At 41.2% G+C, this 20,740-nt stretch overlaps 2 protein-coding genes, 1 long non-coding RNA gene and 1 other non-coding gene across 4 annotated transcripts; all 4 read right to left on the reverse strand.

Annotated features, from left to right (window-relative positions):
* Positions 1–6,742: 6,742 nt before the first annotated feature.
* Positions 6,743–8,595, reverse strand: LOC108702192. The gene is made up of 2 exons (XR_005964520.1): positions 7,302–8,595; positions 6,743–6,972 (listed from the first exon to the last, which is right to left on the reverse strand). It is a non-coding gene; the product is annotated as an uncharacterized LOC108702192 (long non-coding RNA).
* Positions 8,596–9,222: 627 nt separating this feature from the next.
* On the reverse strand, positions 9,223–12,282 carry LOC108702193 (protein kinase C delta type-like). Its single transcript, XM_041578105.1, has 6 exons — positions 12,020–12,282; positions 11,783–11,921; positions 11,334–11,525; positions 10,195–10,317; positions 9,710–9,841; positions 9,223–9,579 (listed from the first exon to the last, which is right to left on the reverse strand). Exons 2-5 carry the CDS (start codon positions 11,840–11,842, stop codon positions 9,731–9,733), a joined length of 486 nt encoding a protein of 161 aa, XP_041434039.1. The 5' UTR covers positions 11,843–11,921; positions 12,020–12,282; the 3' UTR covers positions 9,223–9,579; positions 9,710–9,730.
* Positions 12,016–20,234, reverse strand: LOC108702194 (protein kinase C alpha type-like). The gene is made up of 8 exons (XM_041579083.1): positions 18,595–20,234; positions 16,774–16,854; positions 16,135–16,215; positions 14,860–14,940; positions 14,232–14,335; positions 13,489–13,653; positions 13,210–13,301; positions 12,016–12,082 (listed from the first exon to the last, which is right to left on the reverse strand). The coding sequence occupies exons 1-8, from the start codon at positions 18,767–18,769 to the stop codon at positions 12,016–12,018; spliced, it is 846 nt and encodes a 281-aa protein (XP_041435017.1). The 5' UTR covers positions 18,770–20,234.
* On the reverse strand, positions 19,936–20,007 carry trnac-gca. Its single transcript has one exon. It is a non-coding gene; the product is annotated as a tRNA-Cys (tRNA).
* Positions 20,235–20,740: the final 506 nt, after the last annotated feature.

The raw sequence follows: 20,740 nt of genomic DNA on the forward strand, positions 1-20,740 counted from the left end.
CCCAAAGTTTCCTCTTGAGGCAACCTCTGAAAATGAAGTGCACCGATTGCCAACCCGCCGGCAATTTACATTCTAGCCAGCGGGAGGCAGTTCGGGGAGATTAGTCGCCCTGAAGAAGAGGAGATTTGTCGCTAATCACCCCGAATCTGAGCGTGTCTCTGCTCCTAACATACATCTGATGCTGCAGAGGCCAAGGTGCCCATTTAGTTGTATCTATGTGAGACGCTTAAATTAATATATTTATACGTAGACATATCTTCTGAACCAGCCTCAGCCCTGTCATAGAGTACCTCTTATGGGAAGCATAATGTATATGTACACACAACTGTTTGGCATGATGTAAACAGAACAGGCATTTGTCGTGGGCAATATAATAGCATTGCTCAAAACCTTATAAACAACTATAAGAAATTATATTTAAACTATCACAGCTGAAATACTATGAAGATCTCTATATACACATCCCCCTTTGTGCACATGAATTTGCTCTTGTAATACAATATAAAACACAGACATGTAGGGACACCATAGCCTAATAAACACTTCGCCAGGCGTATTTTCGCCAGCGCTACGCAAATTCACTAAAATCCGAAGTTGCGCTCAGGAGAAGTTTAAGGTTGCGAAGTTGCGCTGGCGTTAATTCGCCAAGCAAAGCGAAGTTACGCTAGCGATGCTTAATTTGCATACGGCGCCAAATTCAAGTTACAAGCACTACACAAGCCGGGGAAACCTTCAAAACAGCAAATAAAATTCTTATTTTGCCCTACACATGTGCCCACTGTATAGTTAAGGTGCCATGAGTTAGGAAATGTAGGGGGGAAGGAGGGGAGCCCCAAAAATTTTTTCGATCTTTTTCAGCCTATCACCCATAAAAAATTAAAAAAATGCCAGTGTTTTTTGGGACTTAGAAAAATGTTTAACTTCTTTTGAAGCAATCCCTATCTACTCTATTGCGCTTCGCCTGGTCTGAGGTGGCGAAGGAAGTCTGGCGTAAAAGGTAGTGTTCAGAATAATTTGCGCGTTAGTGAATTTGCGTAGTTACGTCCGTTGTGCAAATTCGCCAGGCGTAAGGGTGCGAAGTAACACAAGCAAATTTACGCCAGTTAGTGAATCGGCGAATTAACGAAAATGCGATACGCTGGCATATTCACGCTAGCGTTAGGCGCTTCAGCGTTTAGTGAATTTGCCCCCATGTCTTGACTTTTTACATACACACAGACACCTCCTCACCCCGGGTATTTCTCGGCCGCCCTTGGACTTTCGTGCTGCGCCCCGACATCTTCACCAAGCGGAGTTCTATTCCCACTTCGCTGCAGAATTCAACTCGTTACGGCCAGTAGCTTCCTTAAGAGTCAATCTCCAAGAGACTTGCCCCACACTCCCATTGGCTGCTAGGTCAGCGAAGGGAACATGACGCATATTTTTCACGCAGGGATTGGTTGAAGCTTTGCAATCCCATTGGCTAGTCTAGGAGAGAGAATTCGAGCATGGTAGGCACCAATACAAGTGAAAGACAGCACAGTCGGTAATTGACGCTTTGTATCTGCTGCAGAAACATGGTGTCATCAAAGATACGCTCCCACCAACTTCGGGTGAGTAAGTGTGAGTTAGGGCCGGCTGCTTCTTACATATCCATGACATTGTAAGTGTTAACTTTGAGGACACGTTTCAAAGCCCCGCCTCCTATTTAAATAAACCTCGAGGGTGATTCTGGGAGGTTTTTGCCCTTAAAATTTGCAACCATTATTATTATTTTTTTTTTAAAAGTGACATAAACTTTACAGAGTCCTGGAACGGCTCGTTTTGCACTAAAATGGAGAAATAAACAATAATTAAACACAAAGAATCCAGTCGCTTTAAAGTAAAAAAAAATTCTCCTGAGGGTAGATCCGAACAGCGGGACATCTTTACCTGCTATCCGGGACGGCGGGACAGGCAGGTAAAATCTGGACTGTCCCGCCTTATCCGGTACACTTGGGAGGTATACTCTAAACACAGAGAAGTGTAAAGTAAAAATCTTTATTTATGTTTACTAAAAATAAAACAGGTTTAAAACCCTGACTCTCAGCAGTCTCATGACCTGATTTGTTGTTTTTTTTTTTTTTTTTTGGAAATACTGAACTTGTACAGATGCAAACCCTAGTACAAAAGAAAATGATCAACATTAAGGGTTGCCACCTGACCGGTATTTTACCGGTGAAAATGATAGTTGATCCCAATGTTATTAATAGGGGGAAAAGATAAATATAAAGGAAGGCTGGTATTTTTTTCCAGAAAAGGTGGCAACCCTAATACAGTATTCTACCAATATATATATATATATATATATATATATATATATATATATATATATATATATATATATATATATATATATATATATATATATATATATATATATATATATATATATATATATATTATACATCCCCCTGAATCTGAAATATTGCCATATAATTTACCAGATATAATCATCTTTTACCACATACTTTATAGTATCTCTGTTATCAAGTTGTGTAATTTTTGCCCAAAATATTTTTCTGCTGGTGACATTCAGTTTTGACTGGCTCTAATGCTGGGTTTGGTTGTTTCTAAAACACTGGTAGAAAGTAGTCGACACAACACTTTAGATCTTCGCGTAGTGCAGGTTCCTCCAATGTACATCTTCCATTGGCGCATATATACGACAACCAGAATGGAACAGCACCACTTATCTTATGAAGAATAAAAATGCATTTATTGCACAATTTGTAGGATATTACAGCAAAGTTTCAGGCCACTTTTGGCCCTTTATCAAGCTTGATAAAGGGGTCATTATGGTGGTGTGACCCTGCCTTGAATCCCCCAAGGCTGTGATGCCCATTCAGGACCACCTGCAGACCCCTCATGTCCTCTGATCTCTGTTCTAGACATTACATTACACTACATTACACTTTTGCATCTAGAGCTGGCTTGGGGAGGATCACAGGGCATGTTTTTTTATTTTCTGCCACTGCATGATCCTAATGTTTAGGGCACACATTGCATTAAAAAAAACAAAGATTCACCCCCATCCTTCTCAGGGCCAGATTTACATAGTGGGCACCCCTAGGCCCATTGCCGTTCGTCGCCCATGTCACCTTCCCTTTATCAAGGCAAATATTCATCATCAATGGCGATTGGCGCATGGCAAACTTAAAAAATGATTGTATCTCCAGCGCATCCCCAGTGTTTTTGAACCAATGTGGGTGTGGTTGGGCAGCATGCTGCCCCCCTAAAATCCTGCCGCCGCATATTCCCGGGCCAGTTTCGGGTTTACGGAGGGGGGCGGGGGCCCGGCTGTGCGTCCTGCGCCAGGGCCCGCCCCCCTCTAGTTCCGTTTCTGGGGCAGGCAATATGCCCTCTGCCCTTTGCTTAGTTCAAATTGCCGCCTGTGACTGCCCCCACGAATACAGTGCTGCCTGCATTCAGCAGTTCTGTGTTCATGAAGGGGGTACATTAGGGTTGCCACCTGGTCGGCGGTAAAAATGATGGCTGATCCCAATGTTATTAATAGGGAAAAAAGTTAAATATATAGGAAGGCTGGTATTTTTTTCCAGAAAAGGTCGCAACCCTAGGGCACAAAGGCAACTAATGCACAAGTTATGGATTGACCCACAACAGGGCAGTGTACTTAGCACCTGGCAGATGCATTGCACTGCACCTCACACCAGACCCCATTCAGAAGTGCTCTCTGCACAAGCACTAAATGGCAGCTTGACTCAGGGTTGCTTAATTAATGACCGTATAAAGATGTGCTGGAATCAGCTCTTACTACACACCATGAACTTTGTGAAGGTTTCATTTCTTTTTACATTTGTTTAAGCAGAATTTATTGCAGTTACAGCAATTCCATATTCCCACACAGGTGTCACATTATATAAAATAAGCTAAGCAGATATAACAAATAAGAGATCTAAAATGATATTTATAAAGCCCAAATCATTTCCCTGATTACAACATTAAAATATTCCATCCATCTTACAGGGTTGCTTATAGCAGCAAGTAGGAACACTAGTTAAAATGTACTGCATTTGGGAAGCTTTAATGTGATGCTGCCGCAGTTTTGTGCTTGGCATTGTAAAGAGTTATATTTGTTCTCAGGCTCACAAAGAAACCATTGTTTAGATATTTATATAATCATATATATAAATCATATAATATATAATATTGACACTCTAATTAACTAGTCGACTGCCATGTACTGCAATGTAATTAAGGCCAGATAAAGGGACATAGGGCATCACTTACTGGCTCAGAAAGGAATGTGGAGGTAAAGGCACATGGGATACACGAGGGCACAAATATTGGAAGGGAAAATGACTGGATTCATGGCCAGAGGGGAGAGAATGAAAGAATTAAGAACTATAGACAAACTATCTGATGTTCTCAAAAGTTTTAAAAGCAACATTCTATAATTCTGTTGGGGCAGAAATACATTTTATGAAGTGTAATATATTCTTTTTTCCTGGTTGTCTCCATGTCACTCTACAGTTGCCATGCTCATCTGGTGTTCCAACTAATCTTTCTGTCTCTATCATGTACTGCTGGCCACCTAGGGTTGCCACCTTTTCTGGAAAAATATACTGGCCTTCCTATATATTTCTCTGTTTTCCCTATTAATAATATTGAAATCAACCATCCTTTTTACCAGCCAGGCCAGTTAAATACCGGTGGCAACCCTATGGCCACCGATTGCTGTCAGGTTCTGGGGTGACGTACTCATGAATACTGTCAGGTGTGTCGTAATCACTTTAGTATCCCAGGGTAATAGATACGTGACCAGGATTTATTTCTCCTTTAGTAATAGAACAGAAGCACTACAATAGTGTAAAAACCTTTTTATTAAAGGAGAAGGAAAGTTTTTTAGCACTTGGGGGTGCCAAACACCCAAGTGAATGTATTTACTTACCTGAAACCCCAGGCCGGTGCTCCTGTCAGGCCCGGGGTTATCACAGCGAGCACCACAGAGAGCTCCTCTTGTGGCCTCTATTTTCTTCAAAATGTAGAGTAGAATGAAAAAGCCGACTTTTTGTTAAAGTTTGGCTTTACACTCTAATGCGCATGTCCAGCCGCAAGAAGAAGCGGGAACAGGATCGCACTGTGGTGCTCACTGGAATAACCCGAACCGGTGCAGTTTTCTGCTGATAGGAGCACCAGCCTGGGGTTTCATGTAAGTAAATACATTCACTTGGGGGTGCCCAACATTTGGAACTACTAAGTGCTAAACGACTTTCCGTCTCCTTTAAAGAGTATTTCTAATAATAAATAATAATATGCACTCATGTATTTCTGGCAATAGCATTGCATTAAAAACATTGTCTCTTTGGTGTCCGCAATGATCTCTGCTGCTTGTGGATGTTCTATGTGTGTTGATAGCTCAGTACTGGGGCAAGATGGAAGGGAGCAGCAACCACCAAGCATAAGGAGAAAGGAACCAGAACCAAGCCAACATCTCTAATAGCAGTTCCCAGAATGGATCACAAGGAAAGAAGCCTAGAAGAACTTCATACTCGGCAGAAGCATCAGATCAGGAACAGAATATTTTGCCTGGAACCTGGCGATAACCTGTACAGTTTTGCTTTTCCTTTTCCTGAGAGGTGCCCTCTGCCTAATGATGGAACAGCCCAGTTCTAATTAGCTACCACTTCTGGCTGATACAAGATATGGACCTCTGAATCACGTGACTGTGGGCTGCACTGCTTTTAGTTACATCCAACAAATTTAGCTACCAAACAGAAATATAAGAACTGTTGGGGGATAGTGTAAATATAAGCACACGGGGAAGGGACCCAGAATATGAATATAAATGTTAGGGTGTGGAAGCAAATGGGATTATAAGCACTAGGGAAAGGGGCCTAATAAATATTTAAAAGGCAGGACCCAGTAAATAAATAAATATTATTGCTAGGGGGCAGGAGCCAGTGGGAATAGAAGCACTAGGGTGTGGGAGCCAATGGGATTATAAGCAGTTGGGGGTGGGATCCAGAATATAAATATAGACTATATAGAAATATAGTTAAGGGGCAGGAGCCAGTGGGAATATCAGTGTTACTGTGGTTCATCAGCATTAGCTCAGCACTGATCATTGAGGGGTTGGACAGCAGTAAAGTGCAGATGCAGTGATAACTAGCGACGGGTAAATCTGTGTTGTTTTGCCAACCGCGAAAAGTGTGGGAAACAAATCAAGTCAATGGGCGTCAATTTTTATATGTGCGACTATTTGGTCCAAATGAATTAAATTCAATGGGCATCCGAATTATTTTGATGCGCACCAATTTTTATGTGCTCGTTAATTTTTTTTGACGCACCAACTTTTTCGCTGGCAAATTGTTGCGGAAATTTGCCTCAAATTTGTGTCAGGCAAATTTATTAGTAGTAAGAGCTATATGGGCTGGAACCTGTGCCGGTCTGAAGCAATAACTCTGGGGATTTGAACAGGAGAGAGATGAAATAGCAAGAGTCATACCCCCTTCTGTGGGAAATTGTGGGTGATTAGACTAACAAAACTATTCTTTTATTACACAAACGTCTGTTTTTAACTAAGGCTCATGTAAATGGAGAAAGCAAAGTAGAAACATTTCATGGGATCTATTTTTCCCAAAAGGCAGCATGCTGAGAACTATAGTGGCTCCCATTAGAATAACACAGCATTTTGTCTCAGATATCACAGATTCTGTCTGAGGGTTAGGGTTTGTAATGAATGCTACTGAGCACAAATTGATAGCAGAAAAAAGGTGATCTTTATTAATGAAAAATATTGCAGTCTTAGAACATTCAGATTAAAAGTCATTATTTTCAAATAACACATAGTCTACATAGTGTCTGTTATTATACTTCATCTTTCATCTCTTTATATGGGAGAATTCCAAGTGCTGCTGATATTTGGGTACATTTTTGTCAATATACAGAAGGTCTCTTCCAGGAACAAGTTTTATCCAGACAAGCCACTATCTGGGGAAGGAATATTCAAAGTTATCACAGTTATTACAGGGTTTCACCTAACTTTACATTAATGTAACTACCCAGCATGAGGCCTGGATACAGGCCATGCAGTCGGGCCCCCACACCCTGTTTGTGGTGGATTTGCTTGTGGGTGAACCGCCGGTGGGCCCCGAGAGTGTGTGGGCCCTGGTGCAGTCACACCCCCCCCACACCCACTTAGTTCAGCCACTGTAACTTTAATATACATGGTCCATCAATCTCATCCCACAAGTACAGTGAATCAGTGCCAACATGTTAAAGGAAACTCATCATTCTATAATAATACTTAGAGTACTCACATGTTAAAGCCTAGAAGGCCTTATCCATTAGTTAAACAACTGTATTGTTCTGCTAGGTGCTCCACCATCTTCTTTTGGGTCTTCCAGGATCTTTTTGGGCATCCTCTTCATTTCCTATTCATGTTTAGCTGCAAAACAGTTCTACCTAGTAGGCGATGAATACCTGACACTTCTTCCCTGAGGCTCAGAAGGGTTGAGACAGGGCAGATCACACCACTCCCATGACATTATTTATGCATATATTTTACATATCATAACAAGTACCCCCTGTACTAGATCATATAGTAGACAAAGTCCAGTAAATGGACCAGAGCAGGTAGCAGACACAGATAACTAGAATAACTCTACAGGGTATGGACTTCCTTTCCTTGTGCCTCTTAATAAGGACATATACTTTTAAAGCAAATCTTTTAAGTCATAGGCTGGATACAATTCAAGATAGGAAATGTATATGCATTCATCAAAAATTTCCAAAAATAGTGTATAATCATTAGTGCCCTTTTCTCACTTACCGTCCTGCCTAGGGAAATGCAATGTCTCTGATGGCATATAATGGAAAGGCTGGTGATGGTAATGCAGGGGCAGGCGTTATGGACAGGGATCCAATGCCAAACACAATGCAGGACACACAAGATACTTTTATTTTGCATTGTAAATGACCCCTATGTCTTGATCTGACTATTCAAATGGCATTCATTATTGGACAGGATGTATAAGTTAATATGCTTAATATTGTCAGAAGCTTTTATTAATGTTACAAATGCGATTTGCTCATTCTGAGAGGCTGTTTGTGATGTCATTAGAGGGGAACCGCTGGTGGCTTGTGACTGGCCACAGATTGAAATTTAGCCAGTCACAGGCCACTAGCTATGCCCACCCCTTTCCCCCCTCTGGTGACATCACAAATGATAATAAGGCCTGGGGAGGAACATACTGTGCTCTATAAGACCTGGGGGGAACAGATTGGGCTTTCTAAGACCTGGGGGGAACAGTTTGGGCTTTCTAAGACCTGGGGGGAACAGGTTGGGCTTTCTAACACCTGGGGGGAACAGGTTGGGCTTTCTAACACCTGGGGGGGACAGGCTGTGCTTTAAAAAACCTGGGGGGAACAGGCAATGCTTTATAAGACCTGGGGGGAACAGGTTGTGCTTTATAAGACCTGGGGGGAACAGGTTGGGCTTTCGAAGACCTAGGGGGAAAAGGCTGTGCTTTAAAAAACCTGGGGGAACAGGCTGTGCTTTATAAGACCTGGGGGGAACAGGCTGTGCTTTATAAGACCTGGGGGGAACAGGTTGTGCTTTATAAGACCTGGGGGGGGAACCAGGGGCGATCCTGGCCCCTCCGCCGCCTGAGGCAGCAGCAGTTGCTGCTGCCCCCCCCTCCCCTGGAAATTCGCTCTTAAAGTACCAGGAGCAGAATTTTTGCTGCCCCTGGTACCTAGTGGGGTGCTGCCGCCTGAGGCAACAGCCTCAACTCGCCTCATTGGCGAAGCACCCCTGGGGGGAACAGGCTGTGCTTTATAAAACCTGGGGGGAACAGGCTGTGCTTTATAAGACCTGGGGGGAACAGGTTGTGATTTATAAGACCTGGGGGGAACAGGCTGTGCTTTATAAGACCTGGGGGGAACAGGTTGTGCTTTATAAGACCTGGGGGGAACAGGCTATGCTTGGTACGGGATAGAAATGGATGGGTAGTTGAGCATGTAGTCTGTGATGTCATTAGAGGGGAACCACTGGTGGCTTGTGACTGGCCACAGATTACAAATTAGCCAGTCACAAGTCACTAGCTATGCCCACCCCTATCCCCCCCTCTGATGACATTACAGATAATGATAAAGCCTGGAGGTCACAGGCTGTGCTTTATTAAACCTTAAGGGAAGGGCTAACATGGGAAGATGGGATAGTATATGGGAAGATGGGGGGATTTATTTTTTGTTTTTTTTTTAACTTAAAAAGTACAAAACTTTAAACATAAAAAACAAAGCTGCATAAGTTGGTAATGGCACAGAAAGCACTTATGGATAATAAATGCAGCTGTAAGTGCTTTCTACTGTGATGTCGGCCACAGTGCTAATAACCTGCAAGATGGTGTATTTCGGAGAGATGATCCTCTTTGGGTGTTGAAATTATAAGGTAGAGCTGGACAGTAAGATGGTAATTACAGTATTTGCTCACCTTGCTTGTTGCCATTATACATTACCCGATGTTGCAGGATGAAGCGGTGGAGGTGCTACTGGTGTCACGGTTGTATGTTGCACAGCTCTTTTGATGGGATGAATCTGAAAAAGATGCATTTTCTGAAAAGTACTGTGGGTGCACATTAGGGACATTCCGAAATAGAGATTTCAGAACCATAGTCTAATCCAACCTATTGGGCCCTAGAAATCTCATTTCAGCCTGAAGCTTTACCTCGCGAATGGAACAGACGCCTTATTCCAGCCAGCTCGGGTCCACGTAATTGAACCTCTTGAGCATGCGGGTCTCACTCGGGTTCTCTTTCGGGAACGAGATGACTTTTTTGATGAGTCCCTTGGCTGGTTTCTATGAGAAATAATAAAAATACATGGTCATACAATAATTATTCCCTTTGGCCATGGTGATATTTGACATTCTAAATTGCTATTAGTGTATAAAAGCAAGAGAGGAGCTCCTGTTTCATTTTAACAGACTGATTCCCTGAGCTCCCTCAAAAAAGGTTTGTGTTTTGTCTGAACACATACAATGTTAAATACAAATAGCATTAGAAAATCAAATAGTGCAGAACATAAAAGGACTCTGGAGCCAGTACAAAAATTTACAGATGTGTGACTGCTCTGATAGTCGCCCTGAGTGTGGGCATGGGTGGTACTATTTCCGTTCTGGGTAAATGTGATCATATCACAGTTATTACTTACAGGTATTATGGGAGACTCCAGTTTTCTCTTCTTCACTCTCTTCCATTTGAGAGTGGAAAAGAAAGGGTGATGCCGGATGTTGCCATTCACCCCAAGGCGTTGGTCGGCCTCCTTCTTCAAGAGCTAAAGTAAATGATTGAGAGTTATTTAACATATTGCATCTACTTTTCTACCTGTATACAATTTCTATACCATGTATACAATTATATCATTGTTCCCAGGTTATGCCTTGTTGGTTGGTATCCAGATTATCATAAAGTACCATAAAAGCTCTGCAGATAAGGACCTGGCAGATAAAATATGGTAAAAACCTGAGTATTTTAAAATAAAAAAGTCAGACCAAACTAGAATTCACTATGTGAACGTATTTATTATTAAAAAACACAATTTAATTGGATCAGGTACAAACTCAATAAAATAGAGTGGAAACCTGAATTGTACAACTTTTGCTGAGCTTTATCCCGCATCACTCGATTTTTTAGATTTTTGCCTGAAAAGTCAGAAATTGTCCGATTTTCAGGCTAATTCCACTGCAGACCACAGAAACTTCCAAAAAGGATAGGGACCTCTCCCATTGTCTTATATACACTCTCGGCAGATCTGAGATGCCGGATTTTCAGATTCTGACTTTTTCCATCCTCTGGATATAATAAATCCTGAAAAAATCTAGGTTTTTTTTCTACAAAAAATTCTGATTTTATAGTAAGAAAACTCAAATTGTTTGAGATTTTGGCATTCAGACTCTAATAAATAACCCCCCTTATGTCACAAGCTCTCCTTAACGGTGCTCTTTAAAACCTCTCATTGCAGCCCTAATACATCACCTAAACTTTGCTCTTACACTATCACCCGAATCCCCTTCCTAGCATGACTTTTTTCTGCAGACTTTTCAACCCAGGCTCTAATTCACTTCTTTCCTGCCACACTTGATAGAGAAGCATCTTATCTCTTGCCTAGAAGCTATACCAGTGAGGTTCAACTAACTTATGGCACAATATATCTCCTACAAACGGCCACAGATTCCTGACATCCCACCATTATAAATAAACTAAATACCATAAAACCATTCTGCTATATCAAGTATTGTAAGTTTATCTTTATAGTAGCTTTTACTTAATGTTCATTCTGATTTTACTAACCTGCTCTATGAGGTCCCGCAGGGTGGCAGAAAGGGAATCTGGATACTCAGGCTCTCCGTTGATAATAGTTTCTGCCTGTTGTTCCAGGGTTCCCTTTGGCGAGAACGGTAATTTACCGGTGGCCATTTCATACAAGATGACGCCGAATGACCACCAGTCAGCTCCAGCGTCGTAATCCTCCTCTGATAAAACCTTGACAAAAAAAAAACAGATTAATTATGAAACGTTCTCATACAAAGAACCCTGATTACCATATAGGTATGGAGAATGGGTCAACCAATGCTTGAATGAAGGCTAACAAAATAGATATAAAAATGTCATTATCCAGGATGGCTCAAGTAATAGGTGACTCAGGCAGTCCCGTAGGCTCAGGGTTTTATTTGTGTAAGTGATATAACACATCAACGTCACTTTGTGATTTCTAACTGTATAGGAGCTGAGATTCTCACCTGTGGTGCTGTGTAGCCTGGTGTTCCATAATAGCCACACCGCGTCTTCTCTCCATACATACGGGTGCAGACAAGGCCAAAATCACAGATCTTTATGTGGCCCTGGTCATCCACCAATATGTTCTCCGGCTTGAGGTCTCTGTAAGATACATCCAGTACACATTTAATAATAGAATGATGTCCAGAAACACAACTGTGTATAAATAGAGAAGGATTTGGGAGAGAACTGTTTCTTACCTATGAACGATCCCATTCTTGTGCAGGAACTTTATGCCTACCACTATTTCTGAAGCATAGAACCTTAAGAATAGAAAAGAAAACACAAATCACTCTGTAGTCCTGCCTCAAGTCGCATGTTACTTACAATACTGTGCTACATTCCCCTATACCAGTGCTGTCCAACTTCTGTGGTACCCAGGGTGGAAATTTTTCCGGCCTACATAGTGGAGGGCTGATAATGGAAGCCAGTTTTGACCACTCCCTGTTTTTAAACCACACCCACTTTAAACAACACCCATGTTACCACAAGACCATGTACACATTAATTGTGGTAGCAGACCAAAAAACCAAATGGTTGGTGCTCACTGCAGGGATATCACTTATATTTATGTGAAAAAAGTTGTCATATTAAGACATGCCCTTAAATCCATATGCCTCCGCATCCCCTTGGATAACACAGCACCCCCAGCACATGATTAAACACCTTAGGGGCCCCTAAAATAATTTATTTTCAAATGCTAACAAACCCCCAGAACAAATACCAGGCTTATGTTCCACAGGCAGAGCAGGGCACACACAGGTAGAGCAGGGCACACACAGGTAGAGCAGGGCACACACAGGTAGAGCAGGGCACACACAGGCAGAGCAGGGCACGCGCAGGGAGCATATGGAAGGCAGAAAAGAGCAAGAGACATGGAAACCTAATATGTAAAGGACCAGTCTAAGATGTACTACATACAGTGACACAGTGCTGGTGCTCCATTAGCATTTTGTATAAAGTGTGAACAGGTGAAAAATGTAGGCAGTTCAGTCTGGGTCTCAGGTGTGAACAGTACAGGGCTTTAGGGGTGTGAACAATAGAGGTGTCACAACTGTGAACAATGCAGGGGGATCATAGGTGTGAACAATACAGGGGATTAGTCTGGATTTGAGGTTTAAACAAAGCAGGGGCCAGTTAATCTCTGTAGTGATACCATTTAAATATTACACATGGGCAGCAAACACAGCAGGTAGGTGGGGGGCTACACAAGGGGGGCCCTCGGGCCGCCAGTTGGACAGCCCTGCCCTATACCATTTAATATGTGCTTGAGTAGTGGGTCCCTGCCGGGGTACTCCAGTCTCCAGTAGCATGTTACTTATAATATTATGTGACTGGGAGTTATACACTGTACTCTGGGTACTTCTGTCTCAAGCAGCATGCTACTTACAGGATTTGATCACTGTTCAGATGGCCCCGGGTCTTGATGATGTTCTGCAGAGTGCCGCCACTGACGTACTCCAGGGCTAGCAGGATCAGCGACTGGTTAGAAAAACAGAAAGGAGAATGTGAGGCATAGAAATGGATAGGACAGAAGAGAAGAACACAATTATTTTAATCATTTAATATAAAATTATGCAAAACAATATAATACTAAAACAATCTAATAACATTCCAGGTTAGAAAGAGCATGATATACTTGTATTAACAGCAGTATTGGTTCCAGTACCTGAGTTTGGAAAGTCGCCATTGCCCGGCATAGGAATGGGCACCTGCTAGCAATCTGGAGAACCGATGCCTCTCTCCTGACATATTTCAAGTCATCCTCCCGCTGCTTCTCAATGATCTTAATAGCAGTCAGTTGGTCCTTGATGGTATATGATGCCAACACCACCTAGAAAAGAAGAATGAGAAAGAAGTCTGTATTATTGGGTCTCTTATATGGAAATGAGTGACTCTAGCTCCCATGATTTAAAGTTAAATAAGTATTTCAACAAAGGATGAACCATAAAATATTCTGTATTCCTATTTATGACCATACCCTCACATTTTTCTTTACTTGCAATACTGTAACAGTCAAAGGTGTTAGGATAAATTAATGTTTAGCATGATATAGACAGTGATATTCAAAGACAATTTGTAGTAGATCTTTTTTCTTTTTCTGATTTTTTAAATTACATTTTTTTTGCTCAGCCTCTCTCTCCAATTTAAAAGTAACTACCCCTTTAAAAAGTACATTGAAAGTCATGTGTGTTTCCTGCCTGGGACTGACCATCTTTCTTCAATAGCAATTAAGGTTGGGGTATCCTTTAGATAAAGGAAAGTATTCTCTACAGCAGATATAGCCCATATACTTTTACTTTTAAGAGGAGAGTTTACATTTTGTATTTAATTCTCTCATGATTTCTGCCTCCTTTTGGTTTCCTTCCAGATCAGTACAATATATTTTCCCATAGAAGCTCATCAACTTACCTTGCCAAAGCTGCCTTTGCCTAACTCCTTATATAGGCAGTAATTGTTGATGTCGAGGTATGCAGATGTTTTGGCGTCCTCTCGAACCTGCTTCTCTTTTCCTCCTAGAAGATTAGAAAAAAAAGACAATGTGACATTCATTCAATAAATACAGATAGAATGTTTAACAATGTCCTGAAATTTAAGGTGCAGTTTTCTTAATGTCCCATGTATCATACATTTCAAGTGTCCCTCTTTTGGTGGTATATTCCCAAATCAGTGACCAGGTACAACATGGGGTCAAGTTGGAAAAACCAATAATTCTAAGGTAGGCCCCAGGGCTACAAAACATTATTTGACCATTTGATTGTAAATTACAGCCCCTGTGACCTCTCCTCCATCTATCCATTGATGCAGTGATCTTAGTGGCATGTCTGGAGTTAACGGAGTAGTAAGTGGCCATTTCTGCAGTGATATCACAGGCAAGTCTGGGTTTAATTTACCATAAATTACCATACAAACAGTGAAATTTGTAATGAATGCACATTGGAAAGTTGCTTTGAATTATTGGATCTGTGTGGAGCTGTTTTGGGGTTTGAGCACCCCTTTAAGTCCTACATCAATATCTTTCAAGTTTTGTTCTCCTTACCAGCTGGGTTCTCCTCCGGACTTCTAGATCTTTTCCTTCTCAGAGGATACTGCTTTCTATCCTCATCTCTGTATCTTTCCACTAAAAACAAACAAACAAATTGTCACTTTGTGACTCTCTAATCACTAATTTTGTCAGGGACTAATTTATCATTTATGGGTGCAATGTGCAAAATACAAGTACAAAGCGCACTTGTTGTTTAAACTTTGCCAGTGCCACACTCTGCACCCTGGGCACAATTGCTCTGGAACTGAACACTAAGGGGCACAAGTTTATTCTCTTGCCTCTGCTCCCAGGGGTTTTATATACGATCCCTTAAGTCTTCAAGTGTTAAAAAATATTGTTTCTTACTGGTAAAGCTGGTTGGAAAACTGGTCAGTTACAAATTCAGTATAATCCTGAGTTGCATGTGACAGGTTTAGTCTAAGGGGTACTGCCACCCCAAAGTACATCATTTTAATAAAATCCAGGGGAAGGTAGTAGGACAGGCATGCAACCTTTTATCCAGAATGCTCAGGCCCTGGGGTTTTCCATATAAGGGATGTTTCCATAATTTTGATCTCCATACCTTAAGTCTACTATAAAAAAAATTAAACATTGATTAAACCCAATAGGATTGTTATGCCTCCAATGAGGATTCATTATATCTTAGTTGGGATCAAGTACAAGGTTTTATTATTACAGAGAAAAGGAAAATCATTTTTAAAAATGTGAATTATTAAATTAAAATGTACTCTAGGGGGAGATGGCCTTCCCGTAATTCAGAGATTATTGAATAACCAGTTTACAGATAACGGATCTCGAACCTGTATAACTTAAGGGGCAGTGGACACAGACACCCCATTTTACACAATCAGAAACAGTAGACAACAGAATATATAAGAGGCTGTGGGCACTGGCACAATCATTACATTATATACAGTAAAAAGCAACAGTTAATGGCACCCCAAGAATTATACTCTGACAGCCAATGGATGCTGGCACCATGAGTGCATTGGAAGGGAGAACATACTCATACCCAAAATATACATTATATACAGACACACATATTACCCTACAACTAGTCATATAGTGGTGCCTTAACTATATTTATACAGTGATATCACAGGAAAGTCTGGGTTTAATTTACCATAAAGTACCATACAACCAGTAGAATTTGTAATTAATGCACATTGGAAAGTTGCTTTGAATTATTGGATCTGTGGCGTACTGTTTTTGGGGTTGAGCACCCCTTTAAATCCTACATCAATATCTTTCAAGTTTTGTTCTCCTTACCAGCTGGGTTCTCCTCCGGACCTCCAGATCTTTTCTTTCTTAGAGGATACTGCTTTCGATATCCATCTCCGTATCTTACCACTAAAAAAAAAAAAAAAATTGTCACTTTGAGACTCTCTAATCACTAATGTAGTCAGGGACTCATTTATCATTTATGGGTGCAATGTGCAAAATACAAGTACAAAGCACACAATTGCTCTGGAACTGAACACTAAGGGGCACAAGTTTATTCTCTTGCCTCTGCTCCCAGGGACCTTTATATACGATCCATTAAATCTCCAAGTGTGAAAATGGTTGGAAAACTGTGTAAAACTGGTTGGAAAATAGGTCAGTGACAATTTAATCCTGAGTTGCATATGACAGGTTGCACCTAAATGTGAGCTCTCCTCCATCTATCCATTGATGCAGTGATCTTAGTGGCATGTCTGGAGTTAATGGAGTGGTAAGTGGCCATTTCTGCAGTGATATCACAGGCAAGTCTGGGTTTAATTTACCATAAATTACCATACAACCAGTGAAATTTGTAAAGATTGCACATTGGAAAGTTACTTCGAATATTGGATCTGTGGGGAACTGTTTTTGGGGTCAAGCACCCCTGTAAGTCCTACATCAATATCTTTCAAGTTTTGTTCTCCTTACCAGCTGGGTTCTCCTCTGGACTTCCAGATCTTTTCCTTCTCAGAGGATACTGCTTTCTACCTCCATCTCCGAATCTTCCCACTAAAAAAAAACAAAAACAAATTGTCACTTTGTGATTCTCTATCTCACTAATTTAGTCAGGGACTCATTTATCATTTATGGGTGCAATGTGCAAAATACAAGTACAAAGCACACTTGTTTTTTTAACTTTGCACCTGCCGGTGCCACACTCTGCACCCTGGGCACAACTGCTCTGGAACTAAACACTAAGGGGCACAAGTTTATTCTCTTGCCTTTTTTCCCGGGGGACTTTATATATGAACCTTAAATCTCCAAATGTAAAAATGTTGCTTCTTACTGGTAAAGCTGGTTGTAAAATTAGTCAGTGACAATTTAATCCTGAGTTGTATATGACAGGTTGCACCAAAATGACAAGCACCAGCTTGAGTCTAAGGGGTACTGCCACCCCAAGCACATTATACCCAAGTAAAAAATTTACAATGAAAATCCGGGGGGGGGGGGGGCTACTTATTCCACCCCATACAGTAAAAGCTATTTTTATCATTTATAATTATAATTTTATAAAACGTGAATTATTTAATTAAAATGGACTCTATGGGAGATGGCTTTCCCGTAATTCTGAGCTTATTGGATAACCAGTTTCCAGATAATGGATCCCCTACCTGTATAACATAAGGGGCAGTGGACACAGCCACCCCATTTTATACAATCAGAAGCAGTAGATAACATTTTAGATAATGAGAGGCTGTGGGCTATGGTTCAATAATTATAACAGTTAATGCCACCCCAAGAATGTTACATACAGTGAGACCCAGTGGTACATAATATACAGCCAAAGGCAGTTGGCACAGGTACCCCAACCACATCATACTCTGACAGGCAATGGGCACAGACACACTGAAGGAATATTATCCTACATATAGTCATATAGTGGTACCTCATCCATATAAAACAGTAATAGCCAACAGTTATTGGAACTGCAAGTAAATTATACACAGTGAAAAAAAGCTGGCACAGGTATACCAAGCAACAGACACTGGCACCATGAGGGCATTATACCCATTGGAAGGGAGTGCACACTGGTACCCAAATGTTATATAAAGTAAACATATATATATGCACACATAGTACCCTTTATATATGACTATATATATATATATATATATACATCAAATATATTACAGTATAAGAGCCAATGGTTGGTACTCAAAGTATACAGTTAAAGACAGTTGGCACTGGTACTCCATGCAAATTATACTCTGACAGCCAACAGATGCTGGCACCATGAGAGCACTGGAAGGGAGTACATACTCATACCCAAAATATGTTGTTTACAGTATATATTATATACAGGCACACATATTATCCTACATATAGTCATATAGTGGTGCCTCAACTATATTAAACATGAAAAGTCAAGGGTTTTGCTTAAGCACTCTATGGTGCCAACGGACACTGGCACTAAATATCATTATACACATAGGAAGGGATTGCATACTGGTACCCAAAATATGTTGTATACAGTATACATTATAATCTGGCTCTCCTAGTTCCCTACATATAGTCATTTAGTGGTAACTCAACTATATTAAGTATAAACAGACAACATGTGTTGCACTCCAAGTACTTTACACACAGTGAAAAATAAAGCACATACACACCCCATGTTCTTAATATAAAATGAGAGATGGGGACACCGTCTCCCCAAGTAAAAGGCTAATCTTTGCATATTCAACAGATAAGTTACAGTTGATAAAATTATATTATTATAGTGATATATTTCAAGTATCTTCTACTTACCAGCTGGGTCTTCCACTGGACTCTCACATCTCCTCTTCTTCTTCATTTTCCAAGAAGGATCTTCTTCCTCCTCCTTCTTCTTCTTCTTCATCTTCCTCTTCTTCTTCGCTGAAAATTCACTTTCCTGCAAAAAAAAATCTCTTCTACCGCATTTATCTCCAAAATCTCTCTCCATGTCTCACAAGCTCCTGCTATCTCTCCAAACTGGCTAAATGACAGTTGTGACAGTTGGACCCTGAGTGGCATGTGCCAGTTGAGTCTGAGCAGCAGTTTGAAAAGTATATAGAATACAGATTGATCAACCTTTGTTCATCAGAGAATCCTTTCTAAATATAAACTTTGTGGATGAGTAGAACTCTCACAAATACCCAGGTAGAAGCAGGAATCGCTTTACCTGCCAATCATTATAGCCATTTATCCTATATGGATCTTTATGGGGCATTGCCCTACGAAAATCTCTATTTCACCTGTTCCAGCTGATGGATATTACAATCCACCATTTATCTTCCTTGTTCATGTCATGCTTAATCATCTGCATCAGGATAACACATCTGCAATTCACCAACATTTGATAAAATAGGAGTATCTAATCATTAAAAAGAAAAAATATAAAGAGGCTTGATAAATGTTTGAATAGTTTCCATTAAATGTAGTAAACAGTGGTATAATTACAAAGCAAACAGATCCCATGGAGGAGGGGGAACTGGGTCTGCCTCCTCTATGAGGGGCCTGTGCTTGAACAGCAGATGAACATGGTAGTGTTGAATCAGTTGGAAAAGAATCATGGGCTAATGCCATTTTGATACTGCTTGTCAGATGTGATGCACTCCCCACACTGTGTTTGGATGCATCAGGCACAACTGAAGTGGGCGTCACTCCCCAAGTGTCCGCCATTACGCTGGAATTCTTGTTTAAGAATAAATTCTAAATTTTGAATAAAAATCTTGGCCATCGGACTCCAAAAAATGCTCTTTCTATTGGACCCTTAAATTGGATGCTTAAATTCTGGGGGAAAGCAATGCAATGACATTATGCTCCAGTCTTCATGGCAGTCCAGGTTAAATACTCATATCAGCTCTGAGGGAATGAGAGAGAAAATGTCAGGACAATAAAACCCATACCTTCCAACTGTCTCACTTTTCACAGGCCAGTCTAGATTTTTGGCACCCATCCTGCTGTCCCAGATTGGAATTGGAATGTTGCTTGGCTCTTCTTTGGTTCCACCTGGTGAGCTCTCTGCTTCCTGCATCTAAAGACAAATTCCAAGTTGGCCGTGCATTCCACCCAAAAGCTCCAAACTATGTAAAATAGGCTATGTTTTCCTTTACTTTAAGCATGGGAAGGGGGTACCCGGATTTGAACCAGGGACCTCTTGACCTGCAGTCAAACGCTCTACCACTGAGCTATACCCCCTTGGCCTTTTGCCATGGTGCTATCCACACAAGTGTGCTTTGGGTGGTGACCTGAACATGTTGCCTTTAAGGTGTTGTTCACATATCCTTAGAGTATTTACTTATGACTGCACATGAGGCAGAAACATTTGCCTAATTTGCAATGCCCAATACTGCTGGAGCCATAAGAAATGCTGGCTGGGCCCAGTGTTCTCTTGGTGGGGACATTCTGCTCTAGATGGGGCAGAGGTACTAGACCACTGGTTGCAGAAACTTTACATCAGCAAATAGGAATTTTAACCCAGAAATTCAGCTCTGCTAGTGCAAAAAGCTATTGCAATCATTGTACTAGCGATGCTGCCCCCCCATTTGACCCGCTCCAACAATGATTTTAAGCACTGAGCGGTGGGGAGGACCTCAGGAGGCAGCAACCCCAGGATCACCCCTGTCCCCATTTAAAAGATTATTCATTCTGACCCAGTTGATCTACCTCCGGTTCACTTCTGGCCAATGGTAACATCACTTCCGGGTTTCACGGGTCCTGGGTCAGGTTAGAAACTTGTAATATTCTAAAAAGGCAGTAAGACAGCAAGTGTTAGGATAGTGACAGAAAGACTGAATGTCGGACTGAAGCCCCAAACACCTACTAGAAGACCTGACCAGGCTCGGACTGGAAATCTGTGGGTTCTGGCAAACGGCAGAGGGGCTGCTGTAAGGTTCCAAAGCAGAAACGGAACTAGAGGGGGGCGGGCCCT

The sequence above is a fragment of the Xenopus laevis genome, chromosome 9_10S, assembly GCF_017654675.1.
Source record: "Xenopus laevis strain J_2021 chromosome 9_10S, Xenopus_laevis_v10.1, whole genome shotgun sequence".
Taxonomy (NCBI): Eukaryota; Metazoa; Chordata; class Amphibia; order Anura; family Pipidae; genus Xenopus; species Xenopus laevis.

Excerpts from the sequence above, each read along its gene's own strand:
- LOC108702193 (XM_041578105.1), bottom strand. The coding sequence starts at position 11,842 with ATGTATGGAGAGAAGACGCGGTGTGGCTATTATGGAACACCAGGCTAC. Across the intron at positions 10,318-11,333 it reads TGCGGGACCTCATAGAGCAG|CTCTTGAAGAAGGAGGCCGA; the intron begins GTTAGTAAAATC and ends CATTTACTTTAG. Across the intron at positions 9,842-10,194 it reads TGGAGTCTCCCATAATACCT|AAACCAGCCAAGGGACTCAT; the intron begins GTAAGTAATAAC and ends TATTTCTCATAG.
- LOC108702194 (XM_041579083.1), bottom strand. The coding sequence starts at position 18,769 with ATGGAGAGAGATTTTGGAGATAAATGCGGTAGAAGAGATTTTTTTTTG. Across the intron at positions 16,855-18,594 it reads TCCAGTGGAAGACCCAGCTG|TGGGAAGATTCGGAGATGGA; the intron begins GTAAGTAGAAGA and ends GTTTTTTTTTAG. Across the intron at positions 14,336-14,859 it reads TCCGGAGGAGAACCCAGCTG|GAGGAAAAGAGAAGCAGGTT; the intron begins GTAAGGAGAACA and ends CTAATCTTCTAG.